The following is a 26,623-nucleotide window of genomic DNA, read 5'->3' on the forward strand; positions in this document are numbered from 1 at the left end:
GTTCCGACAAATGTGTGCCTTGGCGCACATGTGGTCAGGAGATAACTTTCATGAGTCTCCCTGAATAGCCAGGCTGAAGATGATGTCACTTAAGCTCATCATGAGCAAAGTCCCTGGCTCTCTGCAGGGATTTCAATGTGTCTCCCTGCTCGCTCCATCCTGTATCCCTCATCTTGGGCAGGCTAGTGACCCCTTAAAATAGAGACACTCCCCCCCTCCCCCAATATTGTCAGCTTCAAGGATCTGGTGAAAAAAGAAAGCTCTCTCTTTGGCTTTAACCAGCTCCAGTGTTTGCATGGGACACCCCAAAGTTTCCTATGTCCTCTGCTGACCAGGATAAGCACCTGTAGTCCACTGAACAAGGCACAGCTGGTGTGTTTGCTTCTGCAGCATGTGTCCGCATCCCTTCCAGAAGTAACCCAGATTTCACCCTCTGCTAACATCAAATCCTCCAGATTTATACCTCCAATTGTGCTGCTTCCCCTAGCCTTTCCATTTGCTATGCTATACTATGCTATGAAGATCAGAGGACACTTACGGGGAGGGTTTCCTCCCTCTACTTTGCCTGGGTTCTGGAGATTGAACTCAGGTTGTCAGACTTGTGTAGTAAATATTTTTATCTTGCTTGCTCTGGAGTGACTCTGGACCACTGTGTAAGGCAGTGTTCACCACGCTGCTCCACAGAACAATGGGCGGTGTGTAAGCAGCGATGACTGGCATACAACTAGGTTTCTGTAATTATATCCATATTCTAAGCAAATTGTTATGTATTTTGTATTCTGGGGACATATGTTATGGCTAAAGCCCAAACTGTGGCTAATCTTAATATTAGACCCAGATAAGTCTGTTTCAAATCTATACCATTTAACATTTGCCAGAGTAGATTTGTTCATCAACTGGGCTTAAAGAGGTATAATTCACACATGTGCAGTATTAGGAAATGCTGAAATGGAATGATTTAAATATACCGGCAACTGCTGTGACATGGTTACTGCGGAAGCATTTAACGTTAGCCAGAACCCCTGGCCATTGTTACAGCTACGGCAAAAAAATAAGGGATCCTGGGCATTCCCTTGGGTAGGGGTGGGGGTCACGGTTCTCTCAGTGTCCTCAGCTCTTATAACATGGTAGGAGCTAGAGGGACAATCAGAAGCCCCCATTTCCCTGTGCACACCTATGAAATACCCCGGCTGAGGGAGAGGGGCACCATCACTCTCATAACGCTCATGAGTCCTTCTTACACTTGATGCAAATGGAGCTGGTTCCTCTTGGCTTCATCTTCCTGGATGATTCTTAGTACAGAGGGTGGGGGTATATGCACAAAACAAGGAAGAGTCCTTAGATAACCAAGAACCAGCATTCTAGACAGAAGAAAAAGGAGTAAAAAATAATTTTAATCATATCAAAAAGCCAAAACAAAGACTTGATCAGGGACTGTCAGGATACATCTTGGCAGCCTGTGCTCTGCTGTGTACCTGGGCTCGTGGCTCGGGTCCCAAGCTCAGTTCCAGCCCTCAGAGGTATTGGGATCTGTAGCACACTTTAGGTTTGCTTTCTCCAGAGTCTGCGGATGCAAAATGACTGCATGCCTCTGCTGTGACTCCTGGAATCTAAAACTGGACAGCTGACCCCTCTAAGGCAGTTGTAGGGTCAGTGAGATGGTGAACTGGTCACCAGGCCACGAGCGAGCGATGTGCTGGGCTCCAAGCTGCAGTTTCTCCCTGAGGCTTCCTTCCTTTGGCATTTTCACAGAGTCCATGGCGATGGGAGGACAAAGCAGGCTGTGTAGCTCAGTAAGCTCCAGTGTGTTTGGGGAAGTCTGACCCAGGCTGGCCTCCCTTGCCCCCGTAGTGAGTGTTGTAGGGCTCCTCCACAGCCCTGGGAGGCGGCAAGCTTCATAAACTGCCGATGTTGGGGAAGCTCTTCAGTTTCTCTGGGAAGTCATCTTTGTAGAGTACAGGGTCCGCTCGGTGCTCCACCACCTTGAGGGGCATCGTTCCGAAGACGGAGGCAAACTTGTTAATGCACTCAGACCTGTGGGATGAACGAGAGGGTGGGATGAGCGGAATGGAAGTGGTTAGCTACTGTGAGGCAGCAAAGCCCAACATAGTCTCTGCCCACAAGAAACTGAAGATGCTGAAAGGGCACTCAGCCCATCCACCGCTGGGCTCTGCAAAGGGCTGTGATGGAAAGCAAGGTGACCCGAGGCTCCTGGCTCGGGTCAGAGGGAGAAAGTGAAGAGGGGGCGCTGTCTGCTGGCAGGCAGGTCAGGACATCTGCCCCTCCCCCTCAAATTCCAGTCATTTTTCCAGCACTAGCAGGCCTCAAACCCAGGTGGATTAGCTCCAACAATCCTTAACCCCATCTCTGCCAGCTATGGGAAGGAGGAGGATAGAAAGGAAAAAGACTGCTTGCTAAAGCTGATGAGCTGGGAGGGAGGGTCCTATACATGCAAGGCAAAGGAACGAAGGGATTGGTGACTTTGAATGTCAAGCAGTGAGCACTTAGCTCCCCAGCACGTATGGATGGCCTGTCATTACCCAGCCATAAGCATGCCTTTCTGACAGCCTCAGCTCACACAGGGTTTCCTGCGTAACTGGTGTGATTTTTGTCACTGCCATACTAGAACCAGGAGCAAGAGCGACTTGGTGACAAGAGCTGGACATAGCAAAGCAGCTCTTCCTCTGCTCCTCCCCTCCCCCGGCCCTCTCCTCAGAGGAGAGGGTCAGTCAGGCCAACTGAGTGTGTTAGCAGGGTGACCAGGAGGGTCAGCACCAGGCCAGAGGGGAAAAGCAGCCTGGGAAAAGTTTGTTTGGAGCTGGGGCCCAGAAGGATGGATTTCAGAGGGTCAGTGCTGGCTTAGGCAGCTGGCCCTGAAAGCTACGGCACACAAGGCTGATGAGAGTGGTCACAGGGTAGGAGCTACTCCAGGACATTCACCACCACCTCTCCTCAGAGGTGCCATAAGCTGCTTCCAAAATATGGAAGCAGAGAAGAGCTCTGGGCTTGGGAACGCGGGCGGCTTTTGTTAGGTGTCATCAGCTCTCCCTGCCTTCTTATACTTCCAAAAAGCTTGTGCCACAGTATCATGGACTTATGGCCACCGGTGTCAACAGATCACCCCAACACCACAAAGAGGTAATGTTCATGACAGGCTCCTCTCAGAATGAGTGCTCACAATAGCCCCAGGGCTCAGGTGCCTCCTCTGTTCCAATCTCTAGTGGGAAGGCTGAGACACTAAGAGGTTAATGTGCAAAAGCTAAAAATAAAATAACATTAAATGGGGCAGAGCCAAATCTGGGGACCAAAGACTGAGGGAAAAGACCCAAATTTACTTATTAACCTAACTGTGTGGCCCAATAGGAGGGGTGAAAGGCCAGAACTCCACAACCTCTACTCTGTGCCAGATAATTTACATCTTACTGATTTCTTAAAGCACTCCTCTCCCATTTTTGACTCTCTCGCCCAAAGCCTGAGCTTATATTAGCCTCATGTTATAGATGAGGAAAATAAGATTCAGAGAGGTTGAGTAAGTTGCCTGAGAATGATGGGCTAGCAAGTTGTGGAACTGGGATTCAAACTCAGGCTGGCACTGGCTGCTCACTCTCCACCACTCTGGGGCAGCTGGTCTCTAGGACTCAGCATGGGGAACACCTCTGGGAGACTGGTAGAGGGGTAACCTCTTTTTTTCCTCTCTCTACAAGTTGTATTTTGAAATTATCTTACTAACTAGTGGGCTTCTATAAGGCTTTACATACAACCTGACTTTTGGCTGACTGCCCCACTACCCACTCTCACCTTTGCTTTAACTCTTTAACCCCAGTATTTCCCCAACTTCTTTCATTTCTCATGTATTCTATGTATCACCATCTATGGTAATTCCTCTCAGAAGATATGAGCCATTCAGTGAAAACTGCCATACAAGGCCTGGGATGTCGTCCTAACAACACAGGCCATTGCTACTGTCGTCCTTGGTGACCCACCATAAAACTACCTGGTAAGACCTTATTGCCTAAGATACTATTCACTTTGGATGTAGAACAGAAAAATTAATCTCAAATGGATGGCATACTCCCTTCTTACTAGCTTTCACAGTGTTGGGAGTGCTATGCAGGCTCCAACATAAGATATGCCCACCCATGTAACAGTGTCATGACTGTTACAGAGTAAACTAACCTGCTGCTCTCTGACTAGATTTGAAGTTTGCTTCACAGGATGGAACTTCATACCTCACATAATCCTGGTCAAAAGCCTAGGTCTAGGTTAGAACCTATGTGGCCCCAGCGTAGAATGTGTTATTGTTTTGATAAATGGTCATGCTATCAAACTACCTTCTATCTATTTACATTTGTACTTATAGACCTGGGCTGCTCTCAGCATTGGTCAGAGAAGCTTCTTTATGCAGTGGGCAGAAGTCAATTGAGAGATTCTTAAGTGGTCAGAGTGCTGAGTGCTCAGGCCTAAGCAGGACATCAATATCAAGCCCCTGCCTCTGGCAAGGCTCAGGGAATCAGAAACAATGTAAGAGCCAGGGGATGGGTGGACATGCAGTGGGATCTTGTCTTCTGGACATGGTGTAGTCACTGCAAATATGAACTCACAGTAGCTAGGGTTCCTTGCATAGGACACGAAAAAGAGGAAACCAGCCCAAACCCCAGGACTGTGAACTCCAGGCCCATTCTTTACTGGGAGGTGCTGGCAATGGGCAGCTGCTGGGGGAGGAAGATTCATTCTTATTGAGAATATGACCACTGGTAGGTTTCCTGTGTCCACTGGGCAGTCTCACACCCATGTGGTATGGGCAGTGCTAACTGAACTTAGGGGTTATAAAAAAGACATACACGTGGAAGGGAAATCTGTTGAGGGGAATGGGCAAGGATTTGGAGGGAAAGAGGTGATAGATGTGATCATATTTCATTGTATGTAGCACGCAGTCCTTGAGAATAAAAGGAGTTTAAAGAGAATGAAAGACAAGGGAATAAGCTGATGGGACCATGCCCAAGAGCTTCCTGCTCCTTACTCACAAGGCCAAAGCAGCACAGGCTAGCCCAAGTCTCTCCATGGCTGTTTGCACACAACAGTAGCTAGCTCATCTCCTCTAGTTCCCTGGAGGCCAGTGCAGGGTCTCTGGTGTCTGCATAAAAGGACTGCAGCTGGGTGGGAGTGACTCAGCCTTTGGAAGACTATTGATAACATCTCCTCTGTAACCAGATCAGCCAGTTGGGCCACTGGAGAGCTGCCACTGGGGTTCTGGACAGCCTAGTTGCAGCGGCTGCCCAGACTGGTCCTGTTCTCTGGCAAGTGTTTCTTTCTTCCACATAGTCTGTGCTGGGGAAGTGACACTGGGCCATTCTTGACAGTAAAGGTCCTTGGCTGTCTACTTTCTTCTCCCACAGGGCATATGGCTGGGAAACAAGCAGGCTGAGGTAGGCTGAGAATGTGACTAGCTGTGGATAGCTCACAAAAGTCACACTGTCAAATGTCCACCCACCCCATGAGAATTCTCCTACTCTGCTTTTCCAATCAAGGGCTTCACATTAAACGGCTAGGGTCTGTGTCTACCTAGGGAAGTATCTGGGGAGAGGGGATTATGGAACTATTTTCCTATCATACACATAAAGCCTTTTGGACATGGTCAGGGTAATGGGTGTAAATAAATACTGCTGGGCCCAACCTGGATCACAGGTTTTCAAGCATGTATTTTAGTCCCTAGCATGTAACACAGTGCTTGGTACAAAGATGGACATATCTGTTTATAAGCTTTTAAATGGACACCACAACTTGATATATAATGGAAAAGCTGAAGTTCAGTAAGACAAGCCAGCTTCCTTAGGTCAGACTTATAACTGGGAAAGACTGGACATAAAACATTGCTTTAAAACAACATTGCCGTGGCACCCTAGGCAATGATTCTGGACAAAGAGAACAGCTAAAACTTCTGGTTCTTTAGGATCTGGAAGCCTCTGGACATAGATGCGAAGGAGTACAAGCTCTTTCCTACTTAGTTAATAATTCTCCAAGCCTAGAACTAAAGAAGCAGATGAAACCCAGGCCCCAACACAAGGTCAAAGGATGGTGAAACAGTTTCTAGGACCCTGGCTTGTGAAAGTATGCTGTGCCTTGGAAGCCGATGACGAGCAGACCAAGTGGAGGGTTCTACTGTGAACCAGCTCCTGGGCTCTCCAGATGGCACGAACCATCCTCCTCCTTCCAGCCTAAGTGCCTGATTTCTTAAGCTGGTGCCTGACCTCTTCCTATGGCGCTTTTGCTCTCAGTTGTCAATGCATTTGAAATCTGTCTCTTTCGCTCCTCACGGAATCTCTCAAGCAGCTGGTTTATATTTCCCACTGCCCCTTGGTTACCAGCAGCTCACCCTTTGTGATCTGCTGGCTTAGTTACTCTCTGCTGTTAACTTTTTGGTCCCCACTAACAATGAAGTTCACAGACCCTGCCCCTGTGTGTGTCCTTGCTGCTTTCTTGTTTCAGGCTCTACCCTGTCTGTCTTCCCTCTTCCCCAGGCTGCTTCTGCTTACACTTCCTAACTCCCAAAAGTACGAATGCCCCACTGTTCCTTTGGCTTTTCTTATGTCGACTGCTATGTCCTGGCAGGTGACATCCATACATCTTCATTTCTGCTGCCCCACACAGAGGGCAGGTCCTCACGACCGCCCATCCCACTGATGTCTCCCATGGTTAAATCTGCTTCGCCCATTGCCTGTCCAAGGGACAAGTGTTCACCATCTCTTCACCCTTCCTCCTGTATTATTTGCAGTGAAAGGTCCTGCCAGTTTTCTTGACTCCAAAACCCAAGTTATTTCTGACACTACTTCCCCCACAGCCTTCCCACACCCACAAAGGTGGCAACAAAACCCTGGCTTGTCTTCCTTGGGAAAGTCGTGGGCACTTTCCTTTATGATTCAAACTGGTCGTCTACCCATCTCTTCAATAATCTTTCCATCCCAAAGGCTGCTTTAAATTAATCTCAGAGCAATTCCCCGAATACGTTAGTCTCCTATTCAAATCCCTGGTGGCCTCTCAGAGTCTGAAGGAAAAACTAAAGTCCTTTAACTACAAGTTCAGAGCCTTGCAGCCTGGCTCTTTGTGCCTACCAAACCAACCTGGAACTTGCTGACCTGGCCTATCACAGTTCCTCTCCCTCTGACTTGATTGTCTTCCTCAGAGGATCGAGGTCGTGTGTGTTTGTGTGTGTGTGTGTGTGTGTGTGTGTGTGTGTGTGCCGTGTGCGCGCACCATATGAGTGCAAATACCACAGAGGTTACTGGATTCCCTGAAGCTGGAGTTGGGTGTGGGAACTGAACTGGGGTCCTTAGGAAGAGCAGCAAGCGCTCGTAACTGCTGAGCCATCTTTCCAGCTCTCCAGCTCTCCCTGTTGAACTCTGAAGCCTCCCTTTACATTTTCACATTGGACAAAATTGTTCAGAATAACCCACCTGGCAATAACACTCTTTGTCTTGCCTCCGTTATTATAAACAGCACTTTCCTTGGGGAAAGCATCACCAATGCAGATTTGGTTTTATATAGAGATAAACATATACATGGCTGCTGTGTGTAAGCCATTGTTGGTAAATATAAATCACTAAGTTCAACAAAGGAACTGCAACACTCTCAGAATGCACTGACTCAACACCAGGCCTGCTTCCCAGTTCTCTTCTGAATCAGCCTCCATGGCTCCCTGCTCAGGGCTCTGTAACATCCTCCTAACGTCCTGCCCTGAACGCAGCTTTAAGTCTGCTATGCTCTCATGCTAGAGAAGAACTGCTAACCCCAGCACAAACCCCAAGGCTGTCACCAGGCCAACTTTTCTCCCTTCCCTGTCCTGTAACCTTCACGTTAACTCCACTGACAACCACTTGCCTTAATGCTATGAATTCTCCCCAACACAGGGAGTAAGGTAGGTTTTAATAACCATTTCGCCTACTCTGGTAGAATTACAACTGGGGCCTTTTCCCAATGAGCTGTGGTAGATAATGAACTCTGCCATCCTTACAGCGTTTACAGTATTCCAGGGGACACTCACACAGGATTTCACATCAACTGCGGTAAGAGTCATGGCTTTTGAGTAGATATCTCCATGAGGGAGCGAAGGAGACAATTTGGAGTTAGAAGAAATAAAACATCACAGAAGCAAATACCAAATGGAAAGGGTCTAGAGGATTTTCTTGTGGCTATGGACGTCAGAGTGAACTCTGTCAGCCAATGCACATGTTGATCGGTGGGAATCTGAGCTGGAGGCCTCCTCTGAATGCTACTGCAGCATTCTTGGAGCACGCTTGGGTTCCCTGACAACCATGCTGATAGATGATAGAGCTTTTGGTCCCAAGTAGAGAGGGTATAGAATATAAAGAGCGAGCAGACTCAGGAGCTCTGCAGACTGGGACTGTGAGGATCTAGTACAGACTCGGGTGGTCATGAAGAAAGATGTGTGCATGACATAGTTCTTAGGATTCTTAGCCCAGGGTGACATGCCACATTCAAGTGTGACTGCAATCAGAGGAACTGACGGGATGGTTCAGAGTCACCCTGCTGTTCCAACCTTCAGAGCTTGGCTTTCAATCCTGCCCTTGGCAGGTGAAAGAGTGGGGTCAGCGGAAGCAGTTGGTCTCTGCTGGGCTTGATTTTTTTCTAACTAAGCATTACTGGAGCACGGAGCTATTACCCAGAGAAGCAAGCCTGTGTTTCTTGGGAGACAGCTCACTCCATTCAAGTGACTACAGACAGTTAACCACTTGGTGTACACAAAGGATCAGCTTCTAGAGCTTAAGGCCAGCTATATTTTTTCAGACCCTTCCAGCCATTACAAATTGAGTGAATAGCATCCCAAATTAATTCGCTGGGTGACCTGGGTTTGAACTAACTCAATTCCCACAGTGCAAAAGGAGGTGCTGGCTTCCAGCAGCTGTTCGTCTATCTCCAACATAGTCCCACAAACAAGCTCAGGCAGAAAGTAGGAATGGAGGCTGGGGTGGGCTTCTCCTCAGAGGCATACTCACCTTTCTACCATGTGAGTCTGATCTAGGGAGAGCCCGTCGATGGCCGTGCACTCAGGACACTTGAACTTCTTTCTTGGGGTTACCTGATGAGGAAAATGAAACACACCTTGTTGTCAGTGCCCAGGACTATTCAGCCACGCTGTGATGCCACTGTGTAGGCTTCTCTGTGCTGTGAGCAGGAGTAGCCTGTGCGCTCTGTGTGTATACCCACATGCACATGCGCGCACACACCTCAGCATTCCTCCATTCAATCTGGGCTGCTTTGGCCAAGGACAGAACTCCCAGGGGCCCAATAATAGCGCTTGGAGGGCTTTCGCCTTCTGTAACTGGGAAGAAGTCGTGATGACAAGCTCCTTAATTCCTGTTTAATGACTGTTTTCTCACTGCCAAGGTCCTTGTATAAACACCATTTGTTCTTGCAGTCATGAAGGCGATGAAATACAGCCTCCCTCAACTTGCAGCAGAACCTTCATTCCAACAGGCAGCCTTTCACCTTCTCTTGCTAAGGCCCAGGGTTGGGGCAGCACTTCTCCTGGAGATGCCGGCTCATTCCCAGTTCCCTTGGTGGGGGTGGGGGGAAATACCCAGCCCTTACCCTGAGACTCCTCTGCCCTGACTCCTCTTAATCCCATCCCCAAACCTGAGACTCTTGGTGATCATTCCAGCAAACCCAGGGAAGGACTGGAGGGTGAGCACACTGACCAGGGGGCGCCAGGACTCCTATCCATCCATATATACTCACATCCACAAGAAGTAGCCATGGCTATGCACATATTGATAAAAGAAACTTAAGGACTAGGCTCCCTGAAGAGCAGCCCTCACAATTTATAATCTTCCATTTTTCTTGCCCTCTGAGTCACTCGGGGACATGATGTGGGAGTCAGTAAGATGTTGCCCATGCTACCAGCCTAAACTTTGAAGATGGTGACTCTTCCAGGCTGAGAAAGTCAGTTTCTCACTGCCCAATTTCACACGAGTTTCTAATGCAGGAGGTAAAGATGGTTCTGTCCATATAAGTGGACTCCTACTACTGACTTGTAACTTGGGCTATGATTTTAGCAAACATGGAGATTCAAGAATAAAATGGTATCTTTTCAGGCCCAAAGACTTTTTGTATTTTCAGCTTTTTGTATGCTATAACAAAGGTACTCAAAATTCTGACAGCTGGATCTTTAAAACCAAGGATCAGGGCAACTGTACAACCATTCTACTCTCTGTGCACAGAGGTCAGCACCTATTTAGTTCCTACAGCTTCTTGGGATCAGGAACAGTGCTGCGTCCCAGAGAGCCAAGCAAGGGTGGCATGGGCTCTTACCTTGATGACCGCCTTCCCTGTGACATTGGCCACCAGAAAATTCATGGCAATATCTTCACAGTTCATGTGAGCATCCACCCAGTTCTTGATGTCCCCAGGCATTTTGTAGGTGTACAGGTAATTAAAATACTGTTGCATGAAACAAAAATGAAGAAATACAGTGACATGAGACAAAAATACATGAGACAAAAATGAGGAAATACAGTGGTGCAGGGATGAGATTAAACACAAGACTTTTCCAATGAGGAGAGTAAAAAAAATAAAAAAATTAAAAAAAAAAAAGGGATCCAGTGCCTTCAAAATGGGCTGGTAAGATGGCTCACAGGTAAGCCTGTTGTACACTAAGGCACATGTATGTTGTGTACACACACAGACACACACACACATTAACATTGACTTTAATGAGATTCTTGGGTAAGTGACAGGAACAGATGGCCTGCACACGTGTGCTGAGTTCCCCTTTAAAGTAAAAACATGCAAATAAATACAAGGCAGACAGTTTTATTTATGAATATTAAATGTAACAGAACATAGGTGTGTTATAAAATAAATACTTCCATAGTCTTCCTATTAATGTAAAGTGTGAGCCAAACATATAAGTGGCCTTAAGAATGCCCCAGCAGGTCTTTCTGTGGACTACATTCTGAGCTGAGAAGCAAGCCTCATATGTTTAGCCACAGAACAAGAGAGTGGCAAACTTGAAATTACCGTAAGTTCCATGAGTGAACTAGAAATTAATGGGTCAAAAATAATTAGGCAGTGTGGAGATGTGCTCCTCCAGTCCCGGCACCTGGAAGCCTGAGCCAAGAAGACTGTGAGTTCAAAGCCAGCCTGGGGACCTAGCAAGATCCAGCCTCCAAAACTAAATGTGTGAACAGATAAGTACTTGTACTATTAAGATAAACTCCTGAAGTTATAAATGATAGTCTATCATTTGTTTTGTTTTACTAAGACCAAAACCTATTTCTTGACCTAGAATTTCAGAAAAGTGGGATGATGAGCTGACCCTACAACAGAGCAGCAAGTAGCTGCACTGGGCTCTCCAGGCCCTACAGTGCAGGAGCTGCGCTGGGCTCTACAGAGCTCTGCACATTAGCTCTCCTACTGCTGATGACACGTGAGTTACTCTTTTTAATTAAACCCTATGCTTCCAGGGAGAATGCCAGAGCCAGGCTGAATACTCTAAAACCAAAAGCACAGCCCCCAACCTTACCCTAAAAACAGTCAAAGGATGATAGTTAAAAGCAGGTTTGCTCTTGCAGAGGACTCAGGGTTCAGTTCCCAGCATCTGCATTGTGTGGCTCACAATGAGCCTATAACTCCAGCTCAGGGGATCCAATGTGCCTGGACTCTGCACTCACATGCATATAGCCCTCTTCCCTCATATCTGCATAACTAAAAATAATAAAAGTACATATTTGTTGTTTTTGTTTTTTGTTGTTGTTGTTGTTTTGCTTTTTTTGTTTTTGTTTTTTTGAGACAGAGTTTCTCTGTATAGCCTTGGCTGTCCTGGAACTCACTCTGTAGTTCCAGGCTGGCCTCGAACTCAGAAATCTGCCTGCCTCTGCCTCCCAAGTGCTAGGATTAAAGGTGTGCGCCACCACCGCCTGGCGGTTTTTTTTTTTGTTTTTTTTTTGTTTTTTGAGACAGGGTTTTTCTGTGTAGTCCTGGCTGTCCTGGAACTAGCTCTGTAGACTAGGCTGGCCTTGACCTCAAAGAGGAAGAGTCTTAGAACACACATGGAAACTGTCACCTTATCAGAAACTGGTCAGAATTTATATGGTAAGTGTGATGGTTTGTATATGCTTGGCCCAGGGAATGGCACTGTTGGAAGGTGTGGTCTTGTGGGTGTGGGCTTTAATTCCCTTGTCCTAGTTGCCTGGGAGTCAATATTCTGCTAGCAGCCTTCAGATGAAGATGTAGAACTCTCAGCTCCTCCTGCACCATACCTACTTGGATGCTGCTGTGTTCCCAACTTGATAATGGACTGAACCTCTGAGGCTGTAAGCCAGCTCCAATTAAATGCTGTCCTTATAAGAGTTGCCTTGGTCATGGTGTCTGTTCACAGCAGTAAGACCCTCACTAAGACAGTAAGATTCATTCTATTCATCAAAACAGCTAAGTTTAATTTTCTAAATGTACTGTTAAGTAAAGGTAGGCAAGGAAGCCAGTTTCATGTCTTGTTGGCACTGGCAATATAGGAATCTAAAAAACACCCAGGGAATCACTCTCTCTTTCGTAATTTTGCCTTTAGGAATCTATCATAATGGCCATAAGCACAATGGTTATAAAAAGGATATAAACTGCTACTTAAGCATTAGATACTAGCATTCTCTGAAATGACAAAAATTAAATGCCCAGTGGTAGAGAAATACACACACACACACATATATATATATACATATATATGCATGTATGTATATATATGTATATATATATATAATTTAAGGAACATTAACACAGTGGCTTATTATCAATTATGCTACAAAGTAACTGTTTCTGAAGAAAGATGAATGGTATGAGGAAACACTTGTAATAATGATACAGTGAGCAGAAGAGAACTATGGGTGTGTGTGCAGAGAAAACAGAAGGTCAGAAAAGCATCTCACAACCTTGCTCCAAGCGACTTAAGAGAGCAGCTTTTCCTTACCTTGTTGATAGAGATTTTTGGTGGTTCCATATTTACTAAAAGTACCATATAACATGGCTTTTCTAAACCCAGTGAAGGCCCCAGAAATTAAACAAGTGAATCAAACAGGCACCTCAAGCTTGCACACACCCTCACCTTGTGATAGAAGGCTGCACCCGTGAGCACCATGGACACCTCATTGGTCCACTCAGACTCATACTTCCACTTGTTCATCTCATGGTCCCAGAGATGCAGGCGGCCTGGGTAGCCCACCAGCCGGTCAGGAAATTCCCGCCAGACCTAGGGAAAGAAGCATACCAATGAACCATCCCTGGCTCAGACAGCCACAGTTGCTGAGGCTCCCACACTGGCCTCGGCAGACCCCTGGGGTTAGGACAGGCTTCTGAGGTCACTGCTGACACATGCTAGTGTTCCATCAGTGTTCAGAGACAGAAGGATTTTGATTTCTTCTACAATGTTATGTGCATGCTTGGCCATTTCAAGTCATGTGGAAAAAGGGCTTGCTGAGTATTGACTATGCCGGCTAGATATGAAACTGGTTGCCTTGCTCTTCTTTGCATAACATACATTTAGAAAATTAAATTTAGCTGTTTGATAAATAAAATGAATCTTACTTACATGAATGAATGTGAACTGTGAGTGGGGTCTGGTGGAATGGCAGCTTCCTGTGCATTCTGAGAATCAGCACTTCATGATCCCATGCCCTGGAGCATTCTGAGAACAACTACTTTCTATATTTGGGAAGGGTCCTCAGAGTCGATTCCTTGGGTGGACAGAACACAGTGCGCTAGACATCCAGGAAGCATGTCTGGTACTTACTTCCATGTGTTTCTTGTAATTTAGTTTGACCTTTAGAAGCAAGGAGGGAGCTGAGGGGTGGCTCAGTTGCTCAGGTACCTGCCATGAACACACCAGGATCTTGAGTTTAGGAATCTCGAGATCCCTAAAACCTATGTAGGGGAAAAGCAGGCACACAATGTCCCCTCTAGCCACAGCAGAGACAGCAGTAACAGGCCATTTGGCCAGCCAGGCTAGGTAAATTAGTGAGTTTCAGGCTCAGTGAGAAAACTTTCCTCAAAATATTAAGGTGGAAATAGATCAAGGGAAGACACCAATGTTGACTATGGCCACTACACCTGCACACTGTGTGCACACAGCCATACTAATGAGTACACATGGGACCTGGTGAGATGGCTCAGTGACTAAAGGAACCTCCTCCAAGCCTGGTGACCTGTGTTCATCCTGAAGACTCACATGGTAGAAGGTGAGAGGAGACTCTGGTAGGTTGTTCTCCACATGTGCACCATGGCATGCCCACACCACATCCGCAATGAATACATTAAAATGTAATAAAAGGCTTATTTAAAAAAAAAAAGAAACCCAAGCATACACCACTTCCTCAGTTCCCACCCCACATATAATAAAAGGCTTAATAAGCAGTGACAATTTTGCTTCCTGCCCCTATGATGCTTCTCTGTCTCCTCAGCTGGCTCAACTTTCAGCAGAGCCAAAGGACAGCACCCTGGAAGGCCCCACTTATTTCCTCAGACACTTTCTTTAGGGAATCTCACCTCAGCCTAGCTGCTGAGATGCCCGACATATTTCAGGTTCCTCCAACTGGGTAAATAAAGGCCTCTCTCTCTCTCCTAACATGCTGTGCAGTGCTGTACCTGAGCAAGGCATGGCCACTACCTTGTGATCTGGGCAGCTGTGGCTGCCTGTACCACACCCTTACCAGATCAGGTCTTTCAAGTTGAAGTTCCTTCACAGAGAGAGGGACTGGGAAGGTCAGCAGCTCTTCCCTGAGACTCCAGCCACTCCCTCTCTCCTGTATGCCCCTTCCAGCTGTATGCCTTCCTTTCCAGGCTGCAGGTGGCATCAGGAGGTGCTGCTGCATATCCTGCATATTGGAGGTGGAAGGCTGGCAGAAGGGGACTTCACCTTAATACTGTGTTTTTGAAATGGTCAGGCATGCTGGGTTGGGATTTTTTGGGGGTCACTCATGCTCCTGTAAGTGAGCCCAATACAATCATTAGTCCACCCAGCTAGACTTGGGTCATCAGTTTGTCACTGGTAGAGCCTATCTAGGATGCTGTTTACAGAAAAGTTAACAACACTAACAATGGCTGGAACAGAACTCGATTCCTAGCCCAGAAAGACCCTTCAAGCTTCTCTACCTTAGTGGCCCTCTTGCTCCTCAAGCACAGATGCCCAGGCAGCCTTTGTTCTCCTTTCTGGATCCATTACAAAGTCCTGCTTGCTCTACTTCAGGCCATCTCTAACTGTCACCTCTGTCACTCCCTGGCTCTCCAACCAGCTCCCATGACAACCACCTCTTCCCCCGTGTTGTACCTCCTGTCCTTCTAAACTGTAACATGCCCAGCATCTCTAACCAGACCAAAGTCCTCCAAGTAATCTACATAATTCAGCCAGCAGGCTCTGTCCTGTAGTTTCATGAATATTTCTATTACGTGTTTATCTATAGAGGCAATATATGATTATATTCCAGAGTGGCAAGCAGGTTCCCCACCATGCAACAACACTGAATCTAAGGAGGACATGTAGGCACCATTTTCCAGGACACAGCAGGGTACTGGCAGCTGCTTCCCTCCTTTGGAGCTACTTGGGGCTCTCATAAGAGAACTACACACTGGAGGCTTGGATCAGAAATTATTCAAGTTCAGAAAACTAGAAGCCTGAGTCAAGGTTTGTTGGGGCCATGTCCCACTGTCACCTGTTGGCAAAGACCCTTCTCTGCCCCTCCCTGGCCTCTGGTACTTAGTTGTCAGTTCCTTAGCCTTGGTCAACAGATGTATCAGTGCAGCCCTCCACTTAACCAGGACAAGTCCCCTCACTGCAGTCTGTCTAGAGTTCCCATGATACATGGACCTCACTCAACAGGCTGGTCTACCCTGGTGGCCTCATTTAACTTGGTTATGAAACGCCTACTGTCAAATAAAGCCATACTCTGAGGTAGTGAGGGCCACAAGTTGAATACATCCTTTATGAGGAGACACACCTCAACCCCTAACATCTCCTGGAAATCTTTAAGGAACATCTGACCTCTAAAACAAATGAAAAACTTATACCGAGTGAGCCCTCTGCTTGTTAAGGACCACTCCCACGCCGTCTTTAACCACTTTCTCCTTTGTGGTCTGTGGTCATGACTGGACCCCAAGCTCTCTGCATTTGCTGTGCCTTCTGGCACATTTTCCTCTGCTTAAACATCGGTTCCCTCCACAGGCCCTCTTAGCTTCCGAAATCAGACAAATGTCACCTGCAGCCAGCACCTCTCTGTCACATACTTGCAGCCCCTGCTTCTCTTTATCAACATTCCACTTGCGCTATCACTAGTTAGCATTTATCTCTCTAGGAGAGTTTCCACTGGATTAAGACAGAGCCTCTATTCACTGTGGTATCCAAGCCTAAGGCACAGCACCATGCACTTCACAGCACTCCACACCCACTGCTGAGGGCACAGAGGGGCAGAGGGAAAGGGGAAGAGCCACAACAGTGCACACAACCTCAGGGAGAGGCTTGCATAGCACACACCACTGCTTAGTGTCAGTGAGGCAAGTGTGACAGGCACAGGAACAGTCTTCCACACCAAGTCACATGTTGCAAACTTCTTTTCCAGAAGCTGGGAGAGATATTTGCTGAGTCATTACATTGTTTCTTCAATCATCTCTAGATTTTATGAAACATCTAACCTACACTGTGGGCATAGCCTATGAGTTATAGAGATCTTACCCATATGTGACATTGGTGTACCTAGCAGGATACTCACAGCCTTGCTCTCATTAACACCACGTTGTCACCAATGGAGCTAATGGACTACAGACAACATGATAGCTGCAGACAAATGAGTCCATGGCAGACGGTTCCCAGGCCGCGTGGGCTGCTGCCACTGTGAGCTCTCTCCTGGGAAGTGTGCACTTCAGCAGATAAAATACTATGATGTTGTTATTGTTGTATAGAGGCAGGGCAGGAACAGCTGTGTAAGCCACAACTTCTGCCTGTGGGCCAGGACAGACCGCTTTTCCTTAGCATACGCACGTCATGGCACCTTTGCTGGCTAACCTGCCTCAGTGTCCACTAGTGCACCTGAAGGGCCCCAGCACACTGCTAAGCAGCTGGAATGGCAAGATGCAGAGAAATGTCCAACTCTGCCTGTATGGCTGGGGATGGCAGCTGCCTTTCTTGTTAACTTGGAATTAACACTGCTGTACAGTGAAGGAAGGCAGGTCCCCTCCTTCTTTCCAAGCCCCTCCCCCACCTGCAGCCACCATCCATCAGCATTATCATCTCCTTTTTATTATTATCTACTCAGTTTTAGGGTCGAACACTGTTGAGATTTCAGGATGGGATTCTTCCTGTTGGCTGAAGTCACTTACCAGCCTTCTTCCTGGACTTAATCCATGACACCAAGTCACAGACTGGCAAACTACAGGGCACAGAGGTACCCTGAGTCTTGGGTTCCTTTCCTGAGCTCAGTCTTTTCTGGGGCCCTCTGTCCTTGACTTACCCCAGGCAGCTGGATCCAATCAAGATGCCATCCTTGTCACTTCATTTATAACTCGCAGCTGACCACAGGATTGACACAGAGGGAAGCAGACGGAAGGCCCTCACTAACCGGCCAGTGTAGAAGCCAACTGATTATGCATATAGTAAAGCAGTTTCCCAGCTAGAGCAACAGTGCCCACTCCATGCCCTCCTCGAATCCCACTCCGCTCTCCTCTAGGATCAGAGTGTGTACCACTGTCTCTGAGACACACCTATCTTGTTCTAGTTCCCACTCCAGTCTGACCACAGGCCTTCTAAATAAATAGCACCTGGTGGATATTTACCGGCATAGCCCTGAGGATGGAAATCTGTAATAATCTGGGTTTCTGTCTGAATACAGATTATAGATTCACAGTATTCGCACAGCTGCTCCTTCTATGTTCTTAACCCCCAAACATCTCTCACCTATTTACAGAGATTTTCTGTTCTCAGGACTCACATGTAATTACCTGGGTTATTTTCTACTTTCTTTAAAACAAAACAAACAACTCCCCAAACCAGAAAGCCATGAGGTCTTCTGCGGCTTCTCACAGGGTAAATTGAAGCAGGTCTCAATAGGTGGCCTAACCAGACCCTTGCATCTAGACACTGCACAGGGGCACATGGCCACTCAGACTGCTGCCCCACTGGACCAGTCACCATGGCCGGTGTCTGTTTGCCATCTGGATCAGCTGAGCACTCATGTCCTCTTAGAGTAATGATCTTCTATCTTCCCTGCTTTTCACAGACTGGTTTCTAAGAATGAACACATCAGTGTGATGTGTTTTAAGCTGTACATTGCTGAACAGACTGGCTTCTACCAGTGAGCTTTGTTAAGTGCCATATACATTAGGCCAGCCCATAAATGATTCTGAAGAGAGGATGTGTGTTACCTTCTGAGCCAGCCTGGGGTGTACAGTCAACCTCAGGAATCAGAGAAAGGAGAGGAAAGATGTGGCCACACATGGTATCCATCTGGAGATGCAATCCTGACACCAACCACAAAATAGGCACTCTCCAAAGTGGGTGTCACGGTCTCCCCCTTCTAAAAGCACAGTTCTACACTGCCACTGGACTGTAGGAATGACACCAGTTCCAGGGTGACTGAGACCAAGGTGCAGGGAGAAGAGGTAAGGGAAGGCACAGATGGTGCATGCCTGTAACGCTAGCAGAAGTGGCAGAGGTAACAGGCAAGTGTGCATGTGTGTATGCACATGGTTCCAAGGGTGCCCACTGGGCAATGGTTTCATGTTTTTCCTTGCCTATAATTTCTGAGTTGTGTCAACTGCTAAGAAGCAGAGTGGCACAGAACTCTATGAACTAGCTCAAACCCTGTGGTCCCATGCTTGGGTGAGCCAAGGCAGAGCTGAAAACAGTCGGCAGCATGCAAAGATCTTTAATGAGTGGGCTCTTCCCTTCAGGCTCTGTCTTGTATGCTGCCCAGATGTGGAGGCGGTAGCTGGCTGGCTTCCATTAAGAAGACAGTTACAGGATTCATTCTGTGTGTGTGTGTGTGTGTGTGTGTGTGTGTCCATTTCTGAATGCACATATGAAGGCCAAAATATTGGGTATATTTCTGAGACAGGATTCCTTACTGAACCTGGAGCTAGGCTGGTGGCCAGGAAGGCCCAACAACCCCACTTCTGTCCCTTCACCAGTGCTAGGACCATGGACGTGTGTGTGGTCCCACCTTGCTTTTTATGTGGATGCTGGGAATCTAACTTGGTTCCTCACAATGGCATGGCTAGTTTGGCTATTGTTCTTCCTCACCAGGCCTTCTCTCTAGGCCCCAAACCTACCTTTTACACTTGCAACTTCCCAAGGTGAAGTGCAAAGGGGGCAAAAGGGTTCCTCTCTTAGTTCAGGCTCTGCATTACACCAGAAGATGTCAGTTTGTCAAGAAATGGCTCTTTGGAAAGCTGAGAGCCTTAGCTCACACCAAGGGCACAACTGAATGCTGACTAGGGTAGGGGAGCCTAGACACCATCATCTAGAGCTTGCTAATGCTGACTAGCATCAATATATACTTGCACAAACACAGTGTGTTTTACAATCAACTGAGAGATCACCTCAGTCTGCCTGCAGGACCCTTTCAAGCCATAGCAGAGTTCTGTTTTAAATCAACCAAGCAGGAAAACTAGAAGCAAGGGGACCTCTGGAGTTTTGGGAGCACTCTTATCTGTCCCAGCCACCCAGAGGGCTGGGCTTTGGTATTGGGTACACGATGTGTGCTTCTTTTGAGTGGCTTCTTCAGGCCCAGGGATGGGCTGTGCTTAGCTACAGTGGACACAGGACTGTGTGCTGCTCATTGTTCATTGGTGGCCATCAATGGGAAAGCATTTCTGCAAAGGTGGCGCAGAGACACCTGCCTTATCCTTGAATCCATATCTGATCACCCATGGGCGCGAGAAGATTCTGACTGGGTGATGGGAGCTATGAGGCCCCATTCAGATCGTCTCCAGGATCTGCAGCCTTCAAGATCATCTGGAAGGGAGAGGTCATTCCTCCAGTTACTCAAATGTTCCTTCCACAGATGAAAAACTTAACCTGCAGAGGAAGTGCCTTCCAAGGCTACATGGCTTGGCCTATGTGGGTCCAAAGTGCTGAAGCAGCCTGTGCATCACGTCCTATGGCTTTCCAGCATTCTAAGAAGTAGGCCATCCCTCTGAGCTCAGTTCCTCACCTGTGAAACATGGCAGCTAGATTGAGGCTAGTCTACATCACTCACAGTGCCAGCACTCTTCAGCTTGCAGGTACAGTGAGAGCTACACTGGATCATGGATCATTCAGATAGACAGCAGAGCAAGGTTAGGGGCAGCAGACGTGGGGAGACATGACTGGGGGTGGCAGGGGTGGGGAGACATGACTGGGGGTTGCAGGGGTGGGGAGACATGACTGGGGGCAGTGGGGGTGGGGAGACATGACTGGCCTTCTGCTCTCATCAGCAACTGATTTCTAAAGCAGAAGCTTCACTGTGAGTGTGGTTTCCATTTAGAATCAGCAGCAACATGCTCATGGCCTGAAGAGAAGAAGCCCATCAGCTGTGTGCAAGCCAGCGCGTTTCCACAGCACATCTGAGTGCCTCCTGGAACCTCAGATTTAGGGCAGAGGAAGAAGCACAAGACCAGAGCAGCTGAATGAAAGATTCAACCTAACGACTCTTTTTCATGAGGCAATGAATCTTTTCTGAGAGATGATAGAAAAGGGGAGGAGGGTACAAGTGAGGGGCTGGGAGGAAGGTCAGGATGGGGATCTGTTCAAGCTAGTTCTGTAGTTCTGTGCCCTTAAGACCACTACCCTATCCCCCCCACCCCTAACTTTTTTTTTCTTTATTTCTGGAGCCTTGGGTATAGTTACACTATTTCTTGGCCTGGTCTTAGGAGACTATCCAAAGAAGTTAAAACCATGATGGGCAAGTAAGTGGATGTTTCCTGCAAAGCAAGGACAGGCAGGCTGCTTTTACTCAGTGGACTGTTACTGAGGCTTCAGAACTCTGAAGTGGTAAGGCTCAGTCTCAGTGACTGTAGACCAGGGAGGCCTGAGCTCTGTGCAGAAGTGAGTGAGCTCTGCTGCCTCCAGCAGCTCTGGGGCGGCTCTCATCACTTTGCATCAGGGACGATGTCAAGAGCAAAGCTCATGAGTACCTTTTTTGCATTCAGAGGAAGAAACTGCTGTGCCTAGGGATCTTCCTGCCTCTGCTTCTCCAGCTCTGGGATTTAAATGTGTACCCAGCTTTTATATAGGTGCTGGGATAGATCTCAGGTCTTCACACTTTTACAGTGAGCATTTTACCCACCGAGCCATCCCCCAGCCCCTGTTGTTGCTGTTTTGTGATGTTAGACCTTTTGGAGGGTGTGCAGTGTGTGCCACCGTGTTTCCTGTGCACTGTCCTGCGGGAAGTGTTCTGCCTCTTCCGCTTGCCACCGCCACCTCCTGTGGATCCTTCTTGGTGGGAAGTCTGTCCGTGCCATCCTCTTTCGGGCTGCCTGGCTGGGATTTTACTGCTGACTTCTTAAGAGTCTTTGTATGTCTGCCGTGTTTACTTCTTTGTTGGACATGTGGTTTACAAATATTTTCTCTGGTCCGTTGCTTGTCTTTTCATCTTCTTTATAGTGTCTTTTAAGGAGCAAAATATTTTTATTTTGAAAAGGCCCAATTTACCAATTTGTCCTTTTATGAACTAACCTTTTGTTGTCAAGCTCAGAACTTTTCTCAAACTCCTTGAATCTGAACCCTCACTCCACCCCAAACCTAGTTTTGTGCTTTACATTTAAATATGTGATTTGCTTTTGGCTAATTTTGTAGAGGGTATACGTTTAAGCCAAACCTCTGCTTGTGGACACCTCAATTTCCAGAACTGCCTCTTCGTGGAACTGCACTAGTACCTTCTGTCAGAAGCCAGCCTGTCCCAGGTGCATCTCGGAGTGTCCCATGCTTCGGGGAGAGGGTACAACATAAGGCACATGTCTTGTTGTCATGGGGCTTCAGGGGAAAACAAGTGGTATGCCCACTAGGAAGTGAGGACTGGAGGAAAGGGCTGAGGGAGTTACCAGGGTAGAGAGGGGACAGAGAAGCAGAGACCTGAAGACTCTTTGAAGGTTTCTTTCTACAGGAGGGAACTTTAATTACAAAGTTAGGATGGATCCCCATTGCTCACAGTCAGGCAAGAACAGTATAAAATTCCTCTCTGCCATGCGTTTACTGGCTGGTGGGTAGAAGACCAGCACTCCACTGCACAGGGACTATGGGGGCATGCTACTCTAACGGTTCTTTATAATTCGACTCAATGTCCAAACCTTAACTCCAGTCAGTCTGCAAGTATTTACTGTACAACCACTATGAGCCAAGGCTCTAGGCAGAGGGCAGCTGAAAAAGGCGGCACAATCCCTGCTGAAAGGACCACACTACCATCAAGGTTTGTTTATCGTCAAGCCCAGCATCTCTGTTGCACACGTGGTCGGTGGCTCTAGTTGTGAGAAGTGGCCTCTTCTTTGCCTTCCAAGAGCTGAGTGTCAATGTGTGATTATGACCTCCACCCAAACCCTCATATCTTCAGCCCAACCCAAAGGCTACTGGGGAACCAAGAAGTATTACTTTTAAAGGTTGCCAAGTTTTGATCTAAACCAGGCAGCAGACAGTAGCAAATACACAGCAGCCATGATTAATGAGAACTCTAGGCACCAACTTCCAGGCAGCAAGAAATAAATATGATCTGCAAGTAAGCTGTGCACATCAGGCTGGAGAGCTAGCTCATCTTGCTTTCTAGAAATTCATCCCACAGTCCAGGCATCGTCAAGGGCAGAGGCCACCTTGAAACTTTTGGCATTTTCTCCTTCCTTTTATATGGTACCTGTCTTAGATCCAGAACTTGGCAGGCTACAGTTATGTGCTCTGACAATGAAGGGCATGGTCTCACATTTGGGACACCCATGTAGTTTTCCTGGGAGCTCCAGACACTGCCATCATGGGGAGCTGAGTAACACAGGACCTAGTGCTGTGGCTTTTACAAAACTCCCCTGTCCTTACACAACATCCTGCCTGAGCACCTAGGTTTAGCATCTCTATCACTATCAAGACAGACAATTGGTCCTGGGAGAGAAGCCCCACCTAGAAACCACAGCCAGAGTCTGAAACTCTGAATTCCAGAAGTGCCAGAGTTCCCTGTTGATCAATCTCAATAAGACAACAGACAGATCTGAGACAATAAGCCTCAGACACAAGAATCTGCTCAGGGTTGTGTATCATTGCAGCTAGCTCCTGCTCAATGTAGGGTAGGGGTGGTGGTGGGGTGTTCGTTCAAGTATCACATAGGCAATACCTAAAACTGGCCTTTTCACACTGTGAGCACGAGTCATTGAGGCCCAGGGCTGCCCAGCCCCAGCCCTGTCCAGCATTCACTAACCTGCCTCCTTTATGAGTGTGTCAGGAGGAGACACCTTGGACAGGGAGACCTGCAGTACAAGCATGGGCCCTCCTCCTTGGGACAGGGACAGCCCTCCAATGATGTTTAATTTATGGTTATGTAAACACATTCTGAACTTGCTTTCATCTGCTCAGTGGGAAGACAGTGCCACGTCACTATAATTCCCATCTGGGTGCTTTTCTAAATGGTCGGCTGTTATTTCAATGTTCAGCATATATATTCCATTTCCTTCCCTTAATATTTTTGTATGACTTTCTGTCCAGTGGGGCCTGGGTGCTTCAGAAGGGCTTGGCAAGGGTAGGCCCCACAGTGTCTCTCAGCACTTCCTCGGCTTCTGGCTCCTCTCTGGATGGTCTTTCAGCAGTGCCCACAGCCCTGGCAGCACAAGCGAGCTCTTTTCCCCAGGAGCTGGAGATACTGTGGACAGGAGAGATCCTGCATCTGACTACTGTCTTCCCACATCAGCCTGGAAGTGATGTAACCTCATGGGTACCATGTGGCCATTCTGTCTGCTGAAGACAAGAGTATGGTGAGAGCAACTCTTAGGGACTATAAGAAAAGTAACAATCAGAGGTGATAGACAGACATTCAGACAGGCAGTCAGATGCCCTTTACAATATAGTATTGATGCTATGTCCAGACTCAGGAAAAGGAGCCACGTGGGCTCTTGTCATGGTCTACCATCAACAAGATGATAACTGGAGACAGTTCTCAATCCAACCTGTCACTACTGGCCAGACCCAGAAAAAGCCCAGGAATCTGAGGTAGTCAAGAGCCAAGGCCTGGAAATCTGAAGTGCTGATTCTGAACAAAGCCGGTGATGTCTCCCATACCCAGATTATTCAACCACTGTGGTGCATGCCTTGTTGTGTGAGTTCCTTGGGGAGACAGAAATGAAAGGTCAATTCGCCCGAGTGTTCTAGCTCGTCTATTTGGCTGACAGACCAAAGAAAGCCCTGTCAAGGCTGTCTTGGGGAGTTGTCTGGGGTTACTTACTGAACCACGGACAACTCACTAACAGCTGCAGTGCTGAAAAGCCCCACTCACCCAGTTAACCTCCCAGCCCCTGCATATTCTAGGACCCAAGGCCTTGGCAGCTGGGCCAGGGAGCAGTGACCTCAGTCTCAGGGGAGCATCTTGTGATCTTGTGACTCCCTGCTCCTCCACGAGGAGGAGTGTTAGTGGCCTCATCACCTCCACAGGCTGCTAGCAGCTTCACTGTTCTGTTTCACGTGTTTAACTCACTGCTATGAGCATGGGACAAGGTATCTGTGGGTCACCACAGCCACTCTGTTTCCTTATGGTAACTGTCACTTCCGGCTGAGATGAACTGACCTCTACTTAAGTTCCTTCATAGATCCCTCCATATTTGTCTCAGCTTTATAAAAGCTGAGTTTTACCCTAGATAACTCAAAGGCTGAGCCTGCCCACAGCCCACAGTAGGATGTACCATCAAGAAAAGTCTATTCATAGAGTCTCCTGGCTCTCCAACAAGCCTGGCTGGACATGTCTCCAGACTAGGATTGGGATTCCTAGGAAGATAAGCAGTTACTTCCAAATCAGGAGGCAGAGGACCACACGAGACTCCCTTTGCCCTCATTTGCTCCCAGACCTTCCTGGACAGCTCAAAGCTCTAGGTGGATCATATTTATCTTTTACATTACTGCTTCACTTTGGAAGGTACTGGTAATGGAATATAATTTTAGGTGGACTGTTTCTTTCTGTAGCTACTATAATGAGAGGAGAAAAAAACCAATTATTTAGAACTGCAGATGGTATCCTCTCTCCTGTTGTCCCTGGATACACATAGAGCTGGTTGTATTTGACTAATTTTGTTTAAAATATAAATGTCATTGTCATATCACCTCTGATGAATTCAATTAGTCATGTCCCCCATCATTCATTAAATCCATGCTCTGGGCAAGCAGGCCTATTCTCCTGGGCTCTCCGATCATTCCAACACTCAGCCTCCAGACTTTCACCACCTGGGTCTCACTTGTTTTCCTGTCTCCAGTCTCTGTCACCACAAATTTATCCTGGGATCAACTTCTTTTAACACACATCTCCCAAGAGATGCTTCAATTAGCCTCAGAGCCTGTCCATCCATCCCTCCCTCAGCTGACCCTCTAACTGCCTAGCTACCTAATGCCCACTGTTAACAAAGCTGCTCAGCCCACCCCATGGCCCACACTCACTCTCACTTTGGAGCCTTCCTCTAGATGACTCCTACACCAAGGAGATGAGTGGGGAAGAAGCTATGAGAAAAGAACGGGACAAGCCATGGCGGTTTGCTGTCTTCCATGATCTTTTGAAAATATATAGTTGCCATTACCTTGGGCAGCTGTGAAAAAAAATGGATATAAGTTCTCACAAGTTATTAGCATCAAGAGGCTTGAGCAGCCTCTGCCACCTATGGATGCTGAGCATCGGCACCCATGCCTGACAGCACACAGCCGCTCTGTTCCTTCCCACTCCTGCATGAAGCCCTAACTCTTTATTTATAGCCAACATCATTAGCCAAGAGCATTTCACCTCTCAGGTGAAAAATGTCCAACACTTAAGTGCCACTAATAATTTTTTATGGTTGGAAATGTGGATCAAAGTATGAAAGGAAAAATAAATCCACAGGTCTGTACACTCAGCCAAGTCTCCACGGCTCATTTTCAACCACATGTTTTAAACTGTCTCTTAGAGACGGGGGAGGGGAGTAGGAATAAGTTGCTTTTTATTTCCCTGCTTTTTAGTGTCTGAAATAAAAGCAGATGGACTATGGGGGGAAAAAATATCAAACATCCAAGTAACATTATACACTGCTACTGTTCCCTGAGGAGTCACTCGCAAATGAGTATCAAGAACTGAATAGATACTTTCCTGGTAAAATACATAAACAGATAAATAAATTATCCCTGGCTGAAAAGAATCGCCCATCTGGTAGCTCACTAGAGCTTGTCAAACAAGTCAGAAACACGCAGGGCCAGAGACGATCATTCCTAGCTCCTGACTGCAGGGCGGGAGAGGGAAGGGAAAGTTTCCCAGGATCCTTTGCCTTCCAAGAGGGAAAGTGACCCCACCGAGACAGGCAAATAACCCATGCTTTCTTCCAAGAGAATGACTATTTCTAGCACTGGTTCCAAATGTTTGTGCACTCAGGTCACAGGACTGGAAGGCCCAGCCTCATGCTC

The 26,623-nt window shown here is 47.3% G+C and overlaps 1 protein-coding gene across 1 annotated transcript in view; it reads right to left on the bottom strand.

Annotated features, from left to right (window-relative positions):
* Positions 1-1,372: 1,372 nt before the first annotated feature.
* Ext2 (exostosin glycosyltransferase 2) overlaps positions 1,373-26,623 on the bottom strand; it is a 129,252-nt gene continuing 104,001 nt past the window's right edge. Inside the window, exons 11-14 of the mRNA XM_031371104.1 lie at positions 13,112-13,255; positions 10,327-10,455; positions 9,012-9,094; positions 1,373-2,034 (exon numbers count right to left, since the gene is read on the bottom strand). Coding sequence (XP_031226964.1) covers positions 1,896-2,034; positions 9,012-9,094; positions 10,327-10,455; positions 13,112-13,255 — 495 coding nt within the window. The 3' untranslated portion in view covers positions 1,373-1,895. The remainder of the gene's footprint in view (positions 2,035-9,011; positions 9,095-10,326; positions 10,456-13,111; positions 13,256-26,623) is intronic.

Source organism: Mastomys coucha, unplaced genomic scaffold (assembly GCF_008632895.1).
Source record: "Mastomys coucha isolate ucsf_1 unplaced genomic scaffold, UCSF_Mcou_1 pScaffold15, whole genome shotgun sequence".
Taxonomy (NCBI): Eukaryota; Metazoa; Chordata; class Mammalia; order Rodentia; family Muridae; genus Mastomys; species Mastomys coucha.